The 18,293-nt window shown below is 56.0% G+C and overlaps 1 protein-coding gene across 4 annotated transcripts in view; it reads right to left on the minus strand.

Moving 5' to 3' along the window:
- The window catches only part of COL16A1 (collagen type XVI alpha 1 chain), a 51,608-nt gene that overhangs the window by 18,442 nt on the left and 14,873 nt on the right, over positions 1-18,293 (minus strand). For 2 of the 4 annotated variants that reach the window (XM_065930280.1, XM_065930281.1), the window contains 27 exons: positions 18,252-18,287; positions 17,987-18,022; positions 17,801-17,911; positions 17,397-17,441; positions 15,522-15,557; positions 15,355-15,399; positions 14,925-15,056; positions 14,097-14,132; positions 13,781-13,888; positions 13,344-13,466; positions 13,184-13,237; positions 12,944-12,985; positions 12,315-12,350; positions 12,171-12,224; positions 11,935-12,003; positions 9,854-9,907; positions 9,736-9,762; positions 8,946-9,005; positions 8,720-8,767; positions 8,536-8,589; positions 5,120-5,173; positions 4,875-4,907; positions 2,655-2,771; positions 2,505-2,546; positions 2,337-2,423; positions 1,386-1,430; positions 456-500 (listed from right to left, as the gene is read on the minus strand). In XM_065930280.1, the coding sequence (XP_065786352.1) occupies positions 456-500; positions 1,386-1,430; positions 2,337-2,423; positions 2,505-2,546; positions 2,655-2,771; positions 4,875-4,907; positions 5,120-5,173; positions 8,536-8,589; positions 8,720-8,767; positions 8,946-9,005; positions 9,736-9,762; positions 9,854-9,907; positions 11,935-12,003; positions 12,171-12,224; positions 12,315-12,350; positions 12,944-12,985; positions 13,184-13,237; positions 13,344-13,466; positions 13,781-13,888; positions 14,097-14,132; positions 14,925-15,056; positions 15,355-15,399; positions 15,522-15,557; positions 17,397-17,441; positions 17,801-17,911; positions 17,987-18,022; positions 18,252-18,287 (1,629 nt within the window). The remainder of the gene's footprint in view (positions 1-455; positions 501-1,385; positions 1,431-2,336; positions 2,424-2,504; positions 2,547-2,654; positions 2,772-4,874; positions 4,908-5,119; positions 5,174-8,535; positions 8,590-8,719; positions 8,768-8,945; positions 9,006-9,735; positions 9,763-9,853; positions 9,908-11,934; positions 12,004-12,170; positions 12,225-12,314; positions 12,351-12,943; positions 12,986-13,183; positions 13,238-13,343; positions 13,467-13,780; positions 13,889-14,096; positions 14,133-14,924; positions 15,057-15,354; positions 15,400-15,521; positions 15,558-17,396; positions 17,442-17,800; positions 17,912-17,986; positions 18,023-18,251; positions 18,288-18,293) is intronic. The other 2 variants (XM_065930283.1, XM_065930282.1) reach the window with 2 other exon arrangements.

Raw genomic sequence — 18,293 nt, forward strand, 5'->3', positions numbered from 1 at the left:
AAGGTGGGAGAAGCAGGAGGCAGAGTGAGAAGGGAGGGAATAAAGAGGCCCCTAGAGGCACCAGCTTAAAATAAGAAGGTAAAATAGCTCCGGAGGATTTGGGGGGAGTGATGTGTGATTGTGGGAGAGAAAAAAGGGAAACGGAAGGGGGGAGAAGAGAGATGATGAGAGAGAGAGAGAGAGAAAGCAGGAGAAGAGGGAGAAGGGAAAAATGGAAAGAAAGTCAGAGACTGGGAGGCTATCCAAGCTGCTGGGACCTTAGGGAACCTGTGTCGTTAGCTACCAAGCCTGCAGGGGTATGACAACGATGATACACACACACACACACACACACACACACACACACACACACACACACAGGAGGGAGGCCAGGGCATGGCAGGAAGGGACACGAGCAAAAGCCACAGAGACCTGGCTGGCAGGGGAGGGGAGGTCGAGCAGCGCTAGGTTCTTACAGGCAATCCGGGGGAGCCAACAGCACCAGGAAAACCTGGGGGGCCCTGGTGGGAGAAACAGGCAGGTCACATCTCACAAGAACAGTAACCCTGGGTCACGATCTGGGGCTGAGGGCTCACGGGGAAAGGAAGTCATGGGGGTATTATCAAGGCAGCTAGAAAAGAGACTTGTCCCGAGTCTTGGACCAGAAGCCACCTGCTCCTTCTCGCTTCGGCTCCAGGAAGAATGAATGGCTCTGCTGATGGCGGAGATGCGCAACAGTCCCCAGAGTCAGACCACCGGCCCACGTCTCCCCACATCCAGGTGAACCCCAGTGCAAGAGTGGAAGCCCATGGTGCCTGTTACCTGACTCCACGGGCCCCCAGGTCGGGGCTCCCTGGTTCTATGATGACTCCCACCAGCCAAAAAAAAAATTTTTTTTTTCCTCCAAAGGAAGTGTTTTCAGTTCTTCCAGGTTTTCCTAGTCACTTCTACGTCCCTGCCATGTCAACACCAGGGGAGACGCTCCTAGGCTGGCCTCTGCAGGCTTGTCCTAGAAACTGACCCTAGAGAGCCATGGAGGGCGGTTCCATCTTAGCTTCTGGCCCCTGCCTGCAGGTTGCCACACGCTTTCCTGGCAATTGAGACCATGAGCCATCGTGCAAAACACAGCAGGGATGGGGGGTGGAGGTGGGGGTGGGAAACACGAATATGCCCTGAGGCCTCCTCTAAGCCAGGACCACAGGCAGAATGGGGCAGAGCAGGCCGGCTCTGGGGGATTCAGAGGTGGGAAACCACAGTCCCTGCAGATGCTGTGATGAGGGAAAGGCAGAAGAGGTTCCCCCTTTCTGTCCTGCCCAGCTTCCTGGGATATGGCAGCAGAATGGTGTCTGGGTTTTACGTCTCCTTTGAGAGCCTCTCAAGCAGGCCAGAAGACCACGGATACTCACAATAGGGCCTGGAGGACCCGGGGAGCCCCTCATACCGGGTGGACCCTGCGAAGGAAGCCACGGGAAATAAATGAAGAGGCTCAGAGCTTGCAGCGCCCCAGTTGGGGTGGGGGGTGTCTCTGCAGCCCTTCTCCCAGCCCTCCACAGTCAAGAGGCAGCCGCTGTCAGCGCTGGATGGTAAAGCTTTCATGCGGTTCATTCAATCAGCCAACAAACATTTATCGAGCTATTGTTATGTACTGAGCACCATCCCAGGTGCTGAAGACATAACAGTAAACGGGACTTTAAAATCTTTGCCTTGTGGCAGTTACATTCTGGGAAGAGGTGGACAGGAAAGAATAGAACAGGGGCTGGTGTGCAGGCGGTGCTCAGCAGATACCTGCCGTGTGTTCCCGAGGAAAGGGGACACAAGGATGCCAGAGGGCGAGGAGTGGGGGGCAGGGAGAGGGCCTGGGGCTCGAGGGGTGTGGGGCGTGTGGGGGGCTCCATTCTAGGGGATGGTCAGGGAAGGGCTCCAGGAGACGGGGAGGGACAGGGAAGCCTGGCGTGCCGCGGTCCAGCAAAGAGTCGGACGTGACTTAGTAACTGAACAACAGGGAATATCTTACTGAGAAGGTGATCTTTGGAAAAAAAAAAGGGCTGAAGGGGTGAGGGAGCGGGCCCTGGAGAAGAAAGAGCTGCAGGCCAAGTGAGGAAGAGTGGCCGGGGGCCCAGTGCTACGAGGAGGCCCCAGGCGCCAGGTGGGCAGATGAAGCCAGAGCAGTGAGGGGTGTGCGGGGTGACCTGAGGCCTTAGTGGCCCCTGAGGGACTCCCAGGGGATGACGAGGAGGCACCAGAAGGCCCAAGGAGACTGCTGGCAGGAATGAGACAGCCCTCAGGAACCGAGGGTCGTCGAGGTGCAGACACCAGCTGCCTCGGGGCCAAGCCCAGGCGGGGACCCAGACTCTTACCTCTTCTCCTCTCTGGCCAGGCAGTCCCGGAGGACCCGGCAGCCCGGGGCTCCCTGCACAGCCCGGGTCTCCCTCGTGGTTGTCCCCCTGGAGCGGGATGGACGGTGAGTGTGAGCAGCCCCGTGGGACACGGGGCAGGAGGCGAGGAGAAGACGGAGGCCCACTCACCCGGGCCTCCTCGGCTCTCGGGCGCTCCCGCTCCATGAAGCACTGCGGACAACAGCCGGAGGCCCGGTGAGCGTGGAGGGGGCGCAGCCGGGGAGCTTGCCCGGCACCAGGGCAACCCCGAGCCCCCCGCCCCCCGCCCCAGCCTCCTACCCGGGCGCAGCTGTCGAGGCCTGGCACGCCGGGGATGCCCTGGTCTCCCTTCTCTCCGCTTTCCAGGAGGGCCACCTCGTGAGCTGTCTTGCCCTGGATACAATCCCCACAGATGCTCTGATGAGGAGAAGAGGAGGGCGGTGGGGTCAGGATGGGCCAGATGGGGGGAATCCCTGCTCCGAACCCAGCCTGGGGTGCCCTGCGGACTGGCCCCCACCCACGCTCTTAAGACCGCCCCAGCCACCGCTCTCTTCCCCCCCAGCCGCATCCCTGAGGCCGCTCGGCTGCCTCCTCGGGGGACCCGGTCCCAACACTGGCTTTGAGTTTCCTCCAGGAAGAAACTTGGGTGGGGCCAAGCCAACGCCACTGTGCAAGACAGCCGTGTGGGAGGAGGCGGAGGGGCCCGCCGGGGGGGACCATCTGTCCCGGCTGTTCCTGCAACCTGCGCCCACTGTGAGGACATGCCACCAGGATTCAGCCTGAAAAGGCCAGCTCCACACAGCAGCTCCTCTGCCCAAGGGAGCCAAGGAAACAGCTGCCCGCCCTTTGCAGACAGCCTCAGGGATGGGACGGCAGGTCCCGGCTGTCATGGCTCCCCAGTGTGTGGGCTTGAAGTCTTCCTGTGACAAGAAAGGTCCTCCTCTCTCCTGGAGGCTTTAACCTCTCGGGGTCACAGACTTCTCTGAGAGTCTGATGGAGGCTATGTATCCTCACCCCCCTCAAAATGAAACCTACTAGTGGAAAACTACACTACAGTTTCAGAGGACTGGGAAGCCGGGCGTCTACCCACAACCTGGTGGGGCCGGGAGGCGTCCATGGGCCTCTAGAGGAGCTGCCGCTTCATTGCCACTGTTTACTGTGAAGCTCAATGATAATGGTTGTCATTGACTCAGCACTCGTGACACCAGCCGTGGTGACAGACCTCTGCACATGATCGCATTCAACCCAGACAGTGCAATGAGGCGGGTCATCTTACAAGCACTCTGGAGATGAGAAAGTCAAGGCTCAAAGAGACAGCCTGACTTGTCTAAAGTTAAGTGGGACCCTGGGTTGGAGTTTGATCTGAGGGTGTAACGAGTGCTCTGTCCACAGACTCAGGCTTCCCCTGGGCTGTGGGTGACTGTGGGAGTCAGCACCCCTGGGACGCCATTAGACCCTTTCTCCAGACCACACTCAGTTCCTGTCGGGGGCCCTCCATGGAGCACTTGATCATGAAGCTGTCAGATGACATGTTACACAGAGAATGTTGAATGCTACCTTTGGAGTCACACCATCACTTGCCCAGAGGCAGACCTTGGGGAACCTCGGGTTGCCAGAGTGGAAGAGCTGGGGTTCACTGCCACAGCCCCACCATGAGCCAACCTATAACTCTTGCCGGCAGATTAGCCCAACATCAAGCTGCTTCTGGCGTCGACTGCTGTCCAGAGCAGGGTGGAGCACCCCATGCTCTGTTCTGAGTAGGACCGCTGGACTCATGGGAGGTCCAGAGCACTTACCAGCCAGTGCCAGAAGGGGGTGACCAGGACGGGGCAGGGGGGTTCTGGAGGCCAGGGCCTGGGAGGGACCCCTCGGGATGCTGAGTGGGAGGAGGAAGACTCCTGGCCTGGTCTTTAGAGGTGATTGAGCAATGAAAGGCTGTGTCACCCGTGGTGTCCAGCGTGGGAGGTCAGAGCAGACCATGGCCCCGGGGTGTCCCTAACCCAGGCCAGCTCTCCCACCAGGCCCTAGTTCCTGGTTCTTGCACCACTAGAATTGCCTCTCAAACCCCACTCCTTCCTGGATTCTTTCTGGATCGACCAGGGGACAGCAAAGGTTTCTTCCAGGCCCTCACCCAGGTTTATCCATAGCACATAACCCTTGCAGGTCCCCGTCTGACAGTCGGAAAAGTGCACTTTCCCCCTCCCCACTCCGCCCCGGTGTGACCTCACCGGCGGCAGCTGTGGGCCGGTCTCACAGGTGCAATTGGCAAGAGCACCCATGGCCACATGGGTACCTTTGCAGGATTCCTTCAAACACTCGTTCAGCAAACACTGACTGGGGGTCTGTTCTGAGCCGGCACTGTGTTAGCCCCCCTTATGCAGATGTGTGGCATGCCTGGTCCCCACAAACAGCTCCATCTGCAGCTCTCTGTGAGCGGCGCCATGCAGCTGAGCAGTGACTATGATGATCCCCTTAGGGGAGGCCCTGCCAGTTCCCACACCCTTCCTCCGACGCTCTTACCTTCAGGAGGTGCTGCTCAATGGGCAAGGATCCCTGCAAGAGACAGACACGAGGGCTCAGCAGGGGTATGGGGACTTGGGGCATCAGGTGAAGCCTTGGGAAGCCACGAGGCATCCAGGCTTCTCCCAGCCTCAGAAGAGGGAGGGAAGAGGGACCCCCACTGAGGCTAAGGGTGCTGGCGTGGCAAACTCAGCCCCGAGAAGAGTAGGGGAGGCGCTGGGCGATGAGATCTGGCTGGTACCTACCAGTTCTGCAGTCAGCCCTGGCTGTCCTGGCAAACCGTTGTGCCCAGGCACCCCCTGCAGCCAAGAAGAGACACAGGTGACTGGACACCTCTCTCTAGCCTGCAGGTCCCTCTGGTTCATTCTCACTGTCACCACTGCTCCTTCCCTTCATCCTGCAGAGCTGAGAGTCTGGGCTGGCACAAAGCTGATGTCTATTCTTAACTCGAAAGTCTCCAGACGGTTTGTAGGGGTAACTGAGGTAGGCCCAGAGGGGGGACCCCCCCCCCATAAAACCAGTCCAAAAGAGTTCTTCCCCTACACGTTAGGGGCAGAGGGTCTTCTGTGTAGTAAATAACTATGGTTTCTTTCTGTGCTAAGTACTTTTCCTGTATTTTATCATTTAGTCACCACAGTTGTTTCGGTGTGTTGGGTGTTATCTCCAGCTTAAAAACAAGACGAAGAACTCGGAGAGGCAAGTAACTTGCTAAAGGTCACAGGACGAGCAAGGCACAGAGACGAGATGCAGACTGAGGACCACTGACTTCAACCCCCCTCTTAACGACTATTTTCAGCATCATTCCTCAAAAAGCATCTCCCAGAACGCTCATGCATACACAGTGAGGAGGCTGGCAGTCAGACCCGTCCAGGTGCAGATCCTAACTGACCACCCGCACAACTTTTGGTAGGTTACTTGGGAGGGGAAAAAAAATCTCTGCCTCTGTTTCCTTTTCTGTAAAACAGGGATAGTTTACGGGGAGGCTTAAAGGAGCTCACGGCTATAAAGAGCTTTGTACAGAGCCTGGCACCTGCGATGCTCACGTTAAATGTTTGCCACCCAGACTCTGTTCCCCTTACAGACACACAATGCATATTTGCATATTAAATACTCCGTGGAGGCTGGGAGTGTGTTCGGTTTTAAATCCCCAGTGCCCTGGAGGAGGCCTGCATCAACTATGTGCCGCGTGAATGCACCGCTGCTCCCCCACCCACAGGGTTTCCTTGGTCTACTCTGACAGCCGGGCTCCCTTCAAGTCGCAGTGTCCAGCGATAGAACCTGTCACCCTCCCCGGAAGCCCACCTGATCTCAGGCCAGGCTCCACCAGGCCTGGGTCAGACCTTGAGTCAGTCTCCCCCGGCCCCTCCTGCACGCCACGTGCCATCACCCAGCCCTGCTCATTCCGAGCCCTCAGTGGGTTAAGAAGGTACAGTGTTTAGAATAGCACCCGACACAGGGAAAACACCTAGCCCGTGTTCTTTCTAATTAGGCCCCTAAAGCATCATTCACCTCTGCTCCCTTCTTCATTGCCTGTATGTTCGTTCAAGCCTGAGACTGTGAGTTTCTTGTCCTGGCCTCCCAGCACCACACCTCCCACTTGGTTCTACCGTAGACTGAAGAGCTACCTACGCACCGTCTACTAGCTATAGAACCACATATTCCTTAATGTCTGTAGGAATGGATGTCATTCCTGGAGTCGGGATGCTGTGTATCTCCGAGTCTGTTCCTGTGCCTGAAGAGAGTTACTGCTGGGCTCTCCCTTCCTTGGAAGGACCCCCAGGCACAGGGACCTGCACCCGGCCTGGCACAGGGCAGGTGCCCGCTGGCAGCAGCCTCAGCTTGGTCTCCAGCGCTGGCGCCAGACAGGGACTCTGGTGCCTGGGACCAGACTTGGTGGCATCCACTCTTTCTGCCCTGTTCCCCCAGCATGTCTTGGCCGGGTTCACATGACATCGGCATGTGCTCGTTAATGGGTCACTTTGAAATGACTCTCACGCTTCTCCTGGCAAAGTGCAAGCCCCCTGCAGACTGATTCCTGTTTCCTGGCCATGTGGCCGGAAGCCTGGACACTTGGTAAAGGTGAGGCTGGCCTGTGGGGTACCCAAAGTTGGCTCTAATTCTGAGCTTTCAAAAAGACAGAGAACTGGAATCCTGACAGAGGCTCCCATCAGTAAAGAGGGTCCCCAGAGCCGATTCTCAGGCCAGGGTGGAGGCAGGTATATAGTAAATTGTCAGGGCAGAGGGAACCTTCCATAAGATTCTCCTTTGCTTTTTCAAGTGAGACTCACTCTTTCATGAGCTGGGAGCCAGACAAGCAGAAGCCACTGTCTCTGCCGCCTAGGGCCTCTGGGAAGTGTGGCTTGGTGTGCAAGCCTGGGGGAGCCGCCCTGCAGGGCAGTGGAGGTCAGACAAACGTGCCCTGCTCGGGAAAGCCCCAGTTCAGCGCTGCCAATTCCTAGCCAATGACTCCAGACAAGATATTTCACCTCCCAGAGCCTCAGTGTGTCCAGCTATGACTTGGGGATAATATCGCCCTCCTACTGGAGTTGATGTAAGGCCCAGATGAATGCGAGAGAACAGATGTAAAATCGTAAGAGTGGTTGTCATAATGATGGCATGTTCACTATATGTCAGGCAAGGTTCTAGACATTTAGCAGGTGTCAACTTGTTTAACAATACTCACAAAAGCCCCATGAGGTAGGTTTGGTAATTATTTCCCTTTAACAGATGAAGGAACCGAGACACAGAGAGGGTAAGTAACACCCAGCGTCATAAAGCTAATACATAGCAGACCTGGGATTCAAAGTCAGGCTGCTTGGTTCTGGAACACACACTCTAATCATGATGCCACGTGAATCTCAGCTCCTGCTTCTCTCTCCCACTCTGTGGCCTCCTTCCTGCTCCCCAGACATGGCAGGCACGTCCCCACCCCCGGGCCTTTGCACCTGCTACCTTATCCATCAGGAATATTCTCCTTTGCAGCTCACGCCTCATTTCCTTCAAGTCTTTTTATTTTTTCTTTTTCTCTTTTTTCCTTTAGGTCTTGATTCAAATGTTCCTTTCTTTTCAACACTTTTCCCAAATATCTGCTCTGGGCTCTTCCCATTTCCTATCTTCACTCCCTGTTTTAACTTTCTCATCAGGATGTATCACTTTCTAACATACTATATTTTATTTCTTTCTCTGGCTTATCATCTGTCTCTCCTACTACAATGCAAGCTCCCAGAGAGCAGATTTCTTTCTGTCCACTGCTGTATCGCTGGCACCTAAAACAGTGCCTGGACAGTGGAAGATGTGCAAAAATATTTGTTGCATGAATGAATGTTCAATGCTGCTCCAAAACAGTGAGCTCTGTACCAGTGTCAAGGATTGTTAGCAGACCTAGATTCTGGGTTCCTGCCAGCTGACCAAGGCCCAAGCTGGGCATGGGTGTCGCTGGGATGCCTGGGCTACACTCAACAGGACATGCCTCAGAAAGGAGCTGGGAGTACACACAGCCTCCCCTCAGGGACCAGTGGGCCCTGGGTACCATCCTGGGAAGCAGGAGACAAGGAGTGAGAAATGACATGTACTGGTGTTGGGGCCCGGGAGCAGCACACTTGGGGTCAAGCACAGAGCATGCGCCCTGCCGCCCTGCCCTCCCTTCACTCTCCCTCTGTACCTGCAGCCCAGGCATTCCAGGAGGGCCTGGTGGTCCAGGAACACCCGGAGGACCCTGAGGGAGAGAAGAAATCATCAGACCCGGAAGAGAGTTCTGCCCCATCGCTGGGAGCAGCAGTGTTAGGACGGGCAAGCCTCGGGGCGCTGGCGGATGAGAGGAGACACAGAGGAGAAAAGCGACACACCTGCGGGCCCGGCTGCCAGGAGCTGCCCATCCAAAGTCCCGGAGCGCCCTGCGTGGGGGTGGGGGTCGCAAGAGAAGGGGAGAGGTTACAGGCAACGCCCACACCAAGCGCAGGGCTGCGTGGGGAGGCAGCTGGCCAGGGCGCGGGGGCCCGTGCATCGTGGGCACGGGGCAGAAAGCCAGGCCTCTCCCCCAGGCTTGGGGGGAAGGCTCTTGGCACCACTTACCGGCATGCCAGAGAAGATGGGGTCCCCTCGGGAGGGGCAGGAGCACTCCCCCGGCTCGCCCTGAAAAGAGAAGAGCCTTCGTCAGTGGCAAGGGGGGTCGGGGGGCAAGGATGGAGTACCCTCTGCTAACTGACAGCTGGGAGGCAGGGCGGGCTCTAGAGATGGAGAGGGCAGGATTTAAATCCAGGATCTGCCTCTTATGACTATGCCCTTGAGTAATCTGTTCAACCTCTCTGAACCTCAGTCTTCCCCTCTGTACAATGGGGATAATAATGCCCACTGCAAAGACTGTCATGAGGATGGACTGGATGAATGTATACAGAGTTCCTGCCATGTGCCAAGCACTCAGCAAACACCTCTTCCTATTACTGCCTTTTCAGCTTCATCACCATCTGGGACTGCACAGGTTTTCAGCCTCATTCTGCTTGGCCCAGGCCGGCTTCCATGCCCTTCTCTCCTGGTCCCTCACATCTCTGTCCTCTCACTAGTTCTTCTGAACTCAGTTCCTTCCCCTGTCCTGTGACTCAGCACCCATCTGAAAAATGCAGCTGCCCACCATAGGGAGACTTGGAGCTCTCTGGGTCTCCTAGGAACCTGGTTGAGCCCTGGGCTGGCAACCAGGTGAGGTGGGAAGTGTTTGGGGCCCCCTGCAACCTGGAACCAGGGAGCTGGTGGGTGGCAAGACCAGGATGACTCCTCAGCACTCATCCTCCAGTCCAGGGTCACATGGCAGGGCTCTAGGGGCTGCTAATTTCCCCGGAGGTACTGGTCACAGGTCCATGGGACTTACCTTCTCTCCCTGTGATCCCTTCTCACCCTGCAGGGAAGAAACACAGGTGGGTGAGGAGACAGGGGTGCAGAGTCGGGGCCAGCGGTGGCTTGCTGCTGCCCTGAGACACAGCACTCACCGGCATCCCTCTGGCTCCTGGAAGTCCAGCCTGTCCTTGCTGCCCATCAGGGCCCTGCAGGGAGAGAGCCCAGGGTCAGCGGGTGGCGCTGGACAGCAGCCAGCCAGCTGGCCTGCCTGGAGGGGAGGGTGAAGGGACAAATGGAAGCAGCGCCAGGCTCCCTGGAACCCACATCTCAGTGCCCATGTCCAGAGGAGGAGACTGAGGCCCACGAGACAAGGAGAGGAGGAAGGAGGAAGACTGGCATTTCTCCAGCACTTTCTGGGGGTCGGACAGTGGGCCAAGTGCCTATGAGAGAGCAGTGGATGGAACCCCCCACTCCCAGCACTGCAGGATGGCATCGTTCCACTTCACAGGGGAGAAGGTGAAAGTCGCTCAGTCGTGTCTGACTCTTTGCGACCAGAATTCTCCAGGCCAGAATACTGGAGTGGGTAGCCTTTCCCTTCTCCAGGGGATCTTCCCAACCCAGGGATTGAACCCAGGTCTCCCACATTGCAGATGAATTCTTTACCAGCTGAGCCGCCAGGGAAGCCCCCAGAGGAGGAAACTGAGGCTTAACGAGGTTTTCTAATAGGCCCAACAGGGCGACTGCACCCTGGTCTGTGCTCTGCCCCAAGGCCCCTGCTCTATCCTCTCTGTCTTCAGTGCTTGCAACACAGTCTCTTCATCATAAAAGTTCTCTCAGTCGACTTAAGGAGGAGATAGCGATTTCGGGTCTTATTAAAGGGAGTTAAAGGCTCCGAGAGGCTGTCACGTGCTAAAGGTCACACAGCTAGGAACTGGGGAGCCTCACGGATGGGATTCAGGTTGAGGGAAGCTGGTCTGGAGAGATCAGCCAGGGTACATGCTGACAGTCGCTCTCCTGCCGGCCAGGCCACCTTCCCACATGGGACTCGGAGCTCCCTGAGGACCAGGGCCTCCTTCACCTTCACATCTGCCTTTAGCGGGGACGGGGAGGGGGTGCTCCTTGGCTCAGGCGGGGACCATGACGACCCAGACTGACAGTGGGGACTTGGGCAAGGCTGTAACCCCCTCATGAGGAATCCATCAGTGATTCCCAAACTGGGTCTGGACTTTCTCTAGGGATTGATAAAGATAGAAAAGATACGGTTCACTGAGCTATTTTCAACGTTACCAAAAGCCTAAGAAAAATTATACATTTGCCCACGACCTGGCACGGCACTGGCTGGCTGCAAGGTAGCGTTTCTTTGATTCAGGCTAGAATTACATCGTCTTGAAAAATTCTAGTGGGTTCATGTGGAGCTGAAGCTAGCTATTATATAGGTCTTTGATGAATAAAAACGAGGAAATGCGCTTATTATTACCTAATCTGTGCAATTTGTTCAATAGACACATCTTTCAGAATATGGAAATCATTGGTGGGACAGTAATCAAAGGAGGTCCTTGAGGGTAAATGAGACTGAAAGTGTTGCTGGTCTAGATTGAGCTGTGCTGGCCAGCATGGTAGCCAAGAGCCACATGTGGCTACTTAAATTTAAAATAATTAAAATTAAATTCAATGTAAAATTTCATTCTTCAGTCACACTAGCTATATTTTTGAGTGCTCAAGAGCCACAGGGGGCTGGTGGCTACATCTCAGGCGGGGCAGAGAGTCCTACTGGTCAGCACTGTTTCAGGTCATCCTGAATGACTCCAAGTTTTGAAGTGGGGTGGGGGGGGCTGAACATATGGGCTTTGAGTCAGACAGAACTGGGTTCAAGTCCTGGCTCTGTCTCCTAACTTTCAGGCCTTCATTTTCCTCATCTGCGAAATGGGAATAATCATAGCTGTTCCCTTACAGGGCTGTTGTGAGGATTAAGTTAAACTCTGTTTGTTTTAGCACGGGCCTCAGCATGGTCACTGCTCAAAAACTGGTGGTGGTCAATACTGTCATTCTTCAGGGACCCCCCGCCCCAGCAAACAGTGTGGTCTTTCTACTCCCGCGCTGGGCTGAGCTGAGGCCTCTCACTTCCCATCCCCCATGCTGCTGTGACGGGCAAGGTCAGCCCCATGCCCTCTTCCTGGCGGATACTCTTAGTCCCAGCAAAATCCCCAGTGTGGAGTACAGAGGGGGCCCTTACCGGAGGCCCAGAGACACTGGCACCAGGAGGTCCCATAGGCCCAGTGGCTCCTTTCATTCCTGGAGATCCCTGTGGAAGAGAGGGTACCAAGGTTGCAGGGCACGAGTTTGAAGCTAGTGACAATCCAGCAGGGGAGACCAGGCCTTGGGCAGCCGTCTGATGAGTATCCCTCAGTTCCCACGTCCCCTGTGCCCACAGCCAGGACTAGTCTAGAGCCCAAGGAGGCAGAGGCTCACCTTGGCACCCTTCTCTCCAGCAGGGCCAGGTGGTCCCCGAGGGCCTGGAAGCCCCTGCAGATGGAAGCACACTGAGTTATTCCTATCCTCGGGCAGCCCCTTCCCCTGCCAGGCTCCTCCAACGTCCGAGGCAGACGTACATACCTGCATGCCAGGCAAACCCTGGGCTCCAGACTCCCCCTGCAAGTCAGAAAAAGGCAGCTTGGGTCACAGCTGCCCAAGCCAACCTGCCCCCCTGACAGATCTGGTTTGGGGTGGGGTATCTGCCAGCCCAAACTCAGGAGGGCTCCACAAGGAGACCCGGAGGGTCAGAGAGGGGCAGGGGGTCCAAACCAAAGTCCCAGACAGAAGCGACCACAGGCCAGGGCTGTGCCCTGGAGCCTCTGGGGGCAGGGAGGGGGCTGAGGTTTGGGGGGGCAGATGGGAGTAAGCAGTCGGCTAAGTAAGTGTTCATTGGAAGGACTGATGCTGAAGCTGAAGCTTCAATACTTTGGCCATCTGATGCGAAGAACTGACTCATTTGAAAAGACCCTAATGCTGGGAAAGATTGGAGGCCAGAGGAGAAGGGGATGACAGAGGATGAGATGGTTGGATGGCATCACCGACTCGATGGGACATGAGTCTGAGTAGGCTCCAGGAGTTGGTGATGGACAGGGAAGCCTGGCCTGCTGCAGTCCATGGGGTTGCAAAGAGTCGGACACAACTGAGCGACTGAACTGAACTGAGAGTAAGTATTGGGAGGCAAGCAGGCAAAGGGAAGGCTGGAAGCTCACCTGGGGCCCCTGGACTCCCACTCCTGGAGGGCCGGGCTCTCCCTAAATAGGCAGAAGGACAAGCTTGAGCTTGAGATTCCCTCTTCATCCTTCACCCCTGCCCCAGCCCCTCCTCTTCAGCCTCCTCCCCCTCCCCCTGCTCGGCAGCCCAATCTCCCTTCCCCCATCCAGGCCCACTGGCCCCCAGTCTCTCCCCACCCCCACAGAGCTGCAGCCCAGGCCCCCCACACTCACACATACCTGTATGCCTTTCAGTCCTGGGGGTCCTTGAACTCCTGGTAGACCAGGCTGGCCCTAAAAGACACAGGTGAGCCAGGACTCCCACAGGTGCAAAGGGGCAGGAGGGAGAGAAAGAAGGCCCAGGGAGGGAAGGACAAGAAGGCAGGTGGCCAGAACTCACCGGTTTACCAGGCCGGCCCACGCCTTCCGGCCCAGGATCTCCTTTCGGGCCAGGCTTCCCTGGCAGCCCTGTTCTGTCTGTCAGCGCCCCCTGCAGGCCGGGGCAGGCGGTGCAGCCATCACCCTGGTCAGAGATGGGCAGTCAGGAAGCCGTGAGCCAGGCCCAGCCGCCAAGAGGGGAGGCATTGGAAACGGGGGTCCTTGTGCCCTTCGGAGAGCTCCGCCCCTCCGCCGACCCCTCCTCAGCCCGGAATATCAATATTGGCCCCTGAGACTCCTGGGTCTCCTCCCCTGCCTTGGAGAAGAGCCAAGGCGCCTCCACCCGATGAAGCCAGCATCTCATGAGGGTCACGGCCTGACCCCAAAGTCCTTCCCCTCATTAGCTCTCAGCCTGATCTCCTTGTGCTTGTGGGGCAACCTGTCCCCTGCCTGACTGACCTTTTCTCCTTTTGGCCCCGCAGGGCCCCGAACCCCTGGCTCTCCCGACAGTCCTGGCCGCCCCGTGGTGCCTGGTGTTCCAGGGTCTCCAGGATTCCCAGCATCACCCTGTAAGGAGTAAGGTTCAAGGAGGGCAGGGATGACCCAGCTCGGGGCATGGTGGCCTCTTGGGACCTGCGGGCACTCAGAGCCCTTCACTGGGCTTGGGGGCTGGGCCGGGAGTGGAGAGTGGGCAGAGCACAATTCGGGAATAGGAGGTGGGGACGGCATCTGAGAGAATGTGGTGCCCACCCGTGCCCACCGAGTTTTCTCTCACCTTTTGCCCCTTCAGTCCACGCTCTCCGGCCTTGCCCTGAGGAGAAAGCATTTCCAGCGTCCATTCCCTCATACTAGACACCCTTACGTGTCTGGCAGTGTGTTAGATCCGAGGAAGACAACACACAAGACAAACCAAAACCTCTGCTGTCCTTCTGGTGAATTTGTGTAGCTTAAGAAAAGAGTCTTGAGTCAGACTTCCTGCCCGGGTGACCCTGGCAAGCTACTTAACCTCTCTGTGCCTCAGTTTCTTTATCTATCAAATGGAGATGATAAAAAAGACACAGCCTTCTACCCCACAGAGTCCTTGTGAGATCAGACAAGTTGACATATACGAAGCTGCGAATGGCCCATGATATGCACTATGGTAGCATTCACTGCTGAGTAAAGCAGTAACAATAATAATTGCCCCAGTGGTAATTATCATTCTTTTTTTTTGTAATTATCATTCTTGAATGCCTGTTGTATGCCACCAGGTGCTTCACACACATCGTTCCTAGACTTTACAGCAACACTATTTGTAGGGAACAGAGACAGAGAGAAGGGAAGTAACTGGCTCAAGTCAAAGGGCTTGTAAAAGGCAGAGGTGGGCTTTGAACCCAAGTCTGTCTGGTTCCAGGTTGGCGGTCTTTCTGCACAACCAGCCATGCTGTGTCCCAGGACGAAGGGCAGAGGTCCGTCAGGCCAGCTCCCTCTGGGTACAGAGGTACTGGCCCCTCCACATTCCCACCTACCCCCCCGCCACTGCACCAGGAGCCTAGAGACCCAGGCAGCCCCTGCCTCCCTCAAGCCCTGCCTGAAACCCACCTCCACAGGCCCCAGAACTCACCTGTTTCCCTGGCAGACCAAAACCTGGAGGCCCGGGCTCCCCCTTCTCTCCGCGGGGCCCCGGCAAGGCCACCACGTGGCTGTCCTCATCCTGATGCTCGGTCAGGGCTCTGCACGGCTCACAAGGCTCCCCCTGCCGAGCAAGGACACGGGGCTGGGGGACTCCAGCCCAGGCTTGGAATCTGGGGCTGGGAATGTGGCCGGGCCTGACCTATCACCTGGACTGGGCAGGGGGTTCTCTCTCAGGAGACATTGTGGAAAACCAGGTTAAAAAAGGAGGTGGGGGCCAAGCCTCAGGAGTTCTGAACATCATGGTAAGGGATCTGATATTACCCTCAGGCAGTGGGCAGCCTGGGAGGGTTTGAAGTAGAGCAGGAGGAGTGTGTTTGGGATGCTGGCCCTGGCTACATGGGGAAGGTCTTCAGACTCACCTTCTCCCCTTTGATGCCTGTGGGTCCTGCAGGTCCTGGCGGCCCCTGTGTGATAAGAAGCCATGTGTGATGCCCAGCATCTGCCTGGGCCATGCTGGGGCCTGTCATCTGTCCACCTCCCACCTTGTCCTGCTCCCTCAAGCTGTTGTCATCCAAAGTTCACTTACCGGACTTCCAGCTGGCCCTACCTCCCCGAAATTACCCTGAGAGCAAAGCAGAAAACACAGGGTCAAAGTGGGGAGGCACACACGTGTTAAATCATTCCAAAACCCCAAGCCACAAGAGCAGTCCCTGGGGACCCCTAACCACCCCCACTCCCATTTCCTGGCTAGGAAACTGAGACCCAGAGAGCGAAGGGATTTCCTCCAAGGTTCCCAGGGGAGACTGTGGCCAGCCTGTTTCTGTCCTCAGGCACAGGCCGCAGAATCCCAGACCCACCCTCAGCCCTGGCCCAGCACACAAAGATCAGGAATTCGTTTATCCAACAGTCACTCGCTGGACGCCTGGACGCATCGTGCACTGGGCAAGGTGCCGGTCAGTAGCAGTGAACGGCACAGACAAACACGTCTGTGGAGCTTACATCCTTGTGGAGGACACCAAGAACTTTTAAATAATTGTAACTGGATGGCCAGGAGTGCTATGAAGGAAGTAAACAGGGTAGTGAGACAAAGTAGGCAGGGGAGGCCGTTTTAGACAGGATGGTCAGAGAACTGTTTATTATTATATTCTGACAATTATTGTCAGAAAGAGGAGACCGGTCAATGAAAGAGCCGGGGGAGCAAGAGAGGAAAAACATTCCAGACAGTGGGAGCCACAAGGACAAAATCTAAGAGGTGGGAACATTCTTGACATATTCCAGAAAGAAAGGAGGGCAGCAGAGCTAAAGCACAGAAATGGGGAGAGAAGAACCAGATGAACCTGCAAAGGCAGGCAGGGCTGGGCGTCCAGGGTCTAGTTAGGCACAACCGGCCTTTGAGACAATGTCCAGTTCCAGAAGGATTTTCAGCAGGGAAACGGTGTAACTTGAGTGAGTGTTTGTTTTAACAAAGCCACAATAGCTACTGGGTGAAAACGTTGAAGAGCTGCAGTGGCTGCAGGCAGGCAAGCTAGAGGGCTGCCACCCCCATCCAAGTAAGAGACTGTGGGACCAAGCGGATGTGCAGCCGTGGGGGTGAGCCAAGTAGGGGGAGAGGGAGGATTGGGAGAGACCTGTCAGATGGAAGAGGTGAGGTGGAGATGGGTTTGGAGTTTGAGGAGGCTTGAAGAACTGGGTATATGCCATTTATGGAGATCAGGAGGACTGGAAGAGGAAAACAGGTGAGGGTGGTGGGTGCAAAGCTCCATTTGAGAAATCTGACAAATGACCTGCCTGGTAGAGCGGAGTCTGAACGTATATTCCAGGGTTTCTTGCACTTGAATACTCGTACACCCAGCAAACCACTCACTGGAGTAGCTGCTTTATCAGTTCAATGGTGTCATTTGTCTCCAACAGAACCACAAATACATACACTCACAGGGCACTGAAATTGAGCGACCCAGCTGAGTAGCAAAACTATAGACACTGGAGCCAGGTTCCCTTTGCTCAAATCCCAGGTCTGCACCCACACACTCATGTGACTTTGGGCAATTTACTTGGTCTTGTTGGACCTCTGTTTCCTCATCCACAAAATGGGAAGAATGGAGTACCTACCCCATGAAGTCTTGGGAGAAGGAAACAAGTCAATACATCTATAAGCCTTTGGAATGCTACTTGGTACAAAGTGGTGAAGAAGGGCTGTTGTTATTATTTTATGAAGGCACTCAATTGTTTTGGATCATCAATAATTTAAAAATGCAATACTAAAGGAACTCTCTTGGAGAACGTGTGGGCTCTCAGAAATAAATTATTTGACTGCAGTCTGCAAAACACTGATGAATTTATTTCTCTGCAGATTTACAGTTTGGTCTCTTGTCTATGTTGTCCTTATGCCCCACCGAGGGGCCCCTCCCCTGCGTCCTTGTCAAGAAGACCCCAGTTTTCCTGACATCTAGCCAGATCTCACCTTCTCTCCTTTCAGCCCTGTTGGCCCTGGGGCCCCTGCTTTCCCCTGAAAAAACAATCAAGTCACAGTCACCGCGTGCACCCCATTCCCATCCCTCCAAGATTCCATGAGTCCCAGTGTCCACCCAGAAAGAGAAAGGCCAGCTCAGAACTATAATCCCACAACCCCACGGTGGTTGGACAGCTACAGCTGTTACACAGAATGGCACTCAGAGGTTCTAAGCGGGAGTCCCGGGCAGATGCAGGGTTGAAGGGAGACACCGGGCGACAGGCCTGGGGCACCTACCTCAGTGCCTCCCTCCTGGCCTCTGCCTTGCTTGAGACACTGGGCCTAAGGAGCCAGGGAGGCTGCCAGTGTGGCAAAGATGGGCTGCCTTGGCCTGGCTGGGGCAAGCAGTGACTTACCGGGAGGCCTGGCAGACCGAGGCCAGGAGGCCCCACGTCTCCTTTGGCCCCTGCAGAAGGCCCGAGATGCTGGGCCGCCACGGCAAAGCTGCAGGATGAGCAGGACTCCCCCTGGGGAAGGAAGAGAAGGGATCAGAAAGGCTCACAGTGGTCAGAGGGGGGCAGCCAGAGGACGGGGTCCCTTACCTTCTCTCCTTTGAGGCCTTGGATGCCAGGGTCTCCCTGCAGGGAGAAAAGGTTTATGGGCTGAGAGACTGGGTATGTTGGGGCACCCCAAATTTCCTAGCCATCTATGAGGAAAGCAATGTCACATACCACAAACCCTTCAAACAGCCAGGAGTCCCAGGGGGTTCAAGGTCAGCATCCCAGAGTTGGGACTCATCAACTCAAGTGACAAACAGAAGAAAGAAGTCCAGGCTAATCTACCCCACTGGAAAGTGCTTATACATACCCGATCACCTTTTTGTCCAACAGCTCCCAGACCCTCCTGAAA

Source organism: Muntiacus reevesi, chromosome 3, assembly GCF_963930625.1.
Source record: "Muntiacus reevesi chromosome 3, mMunRee1.1, whole genome shotgun sequence".
Taxonomy (NCBI): Eukaryota; Metazoa; Chordata; class Mammalia; order Artiodactyla; family Cervidae; genus Muntiacus; species Muntiacus reevesi.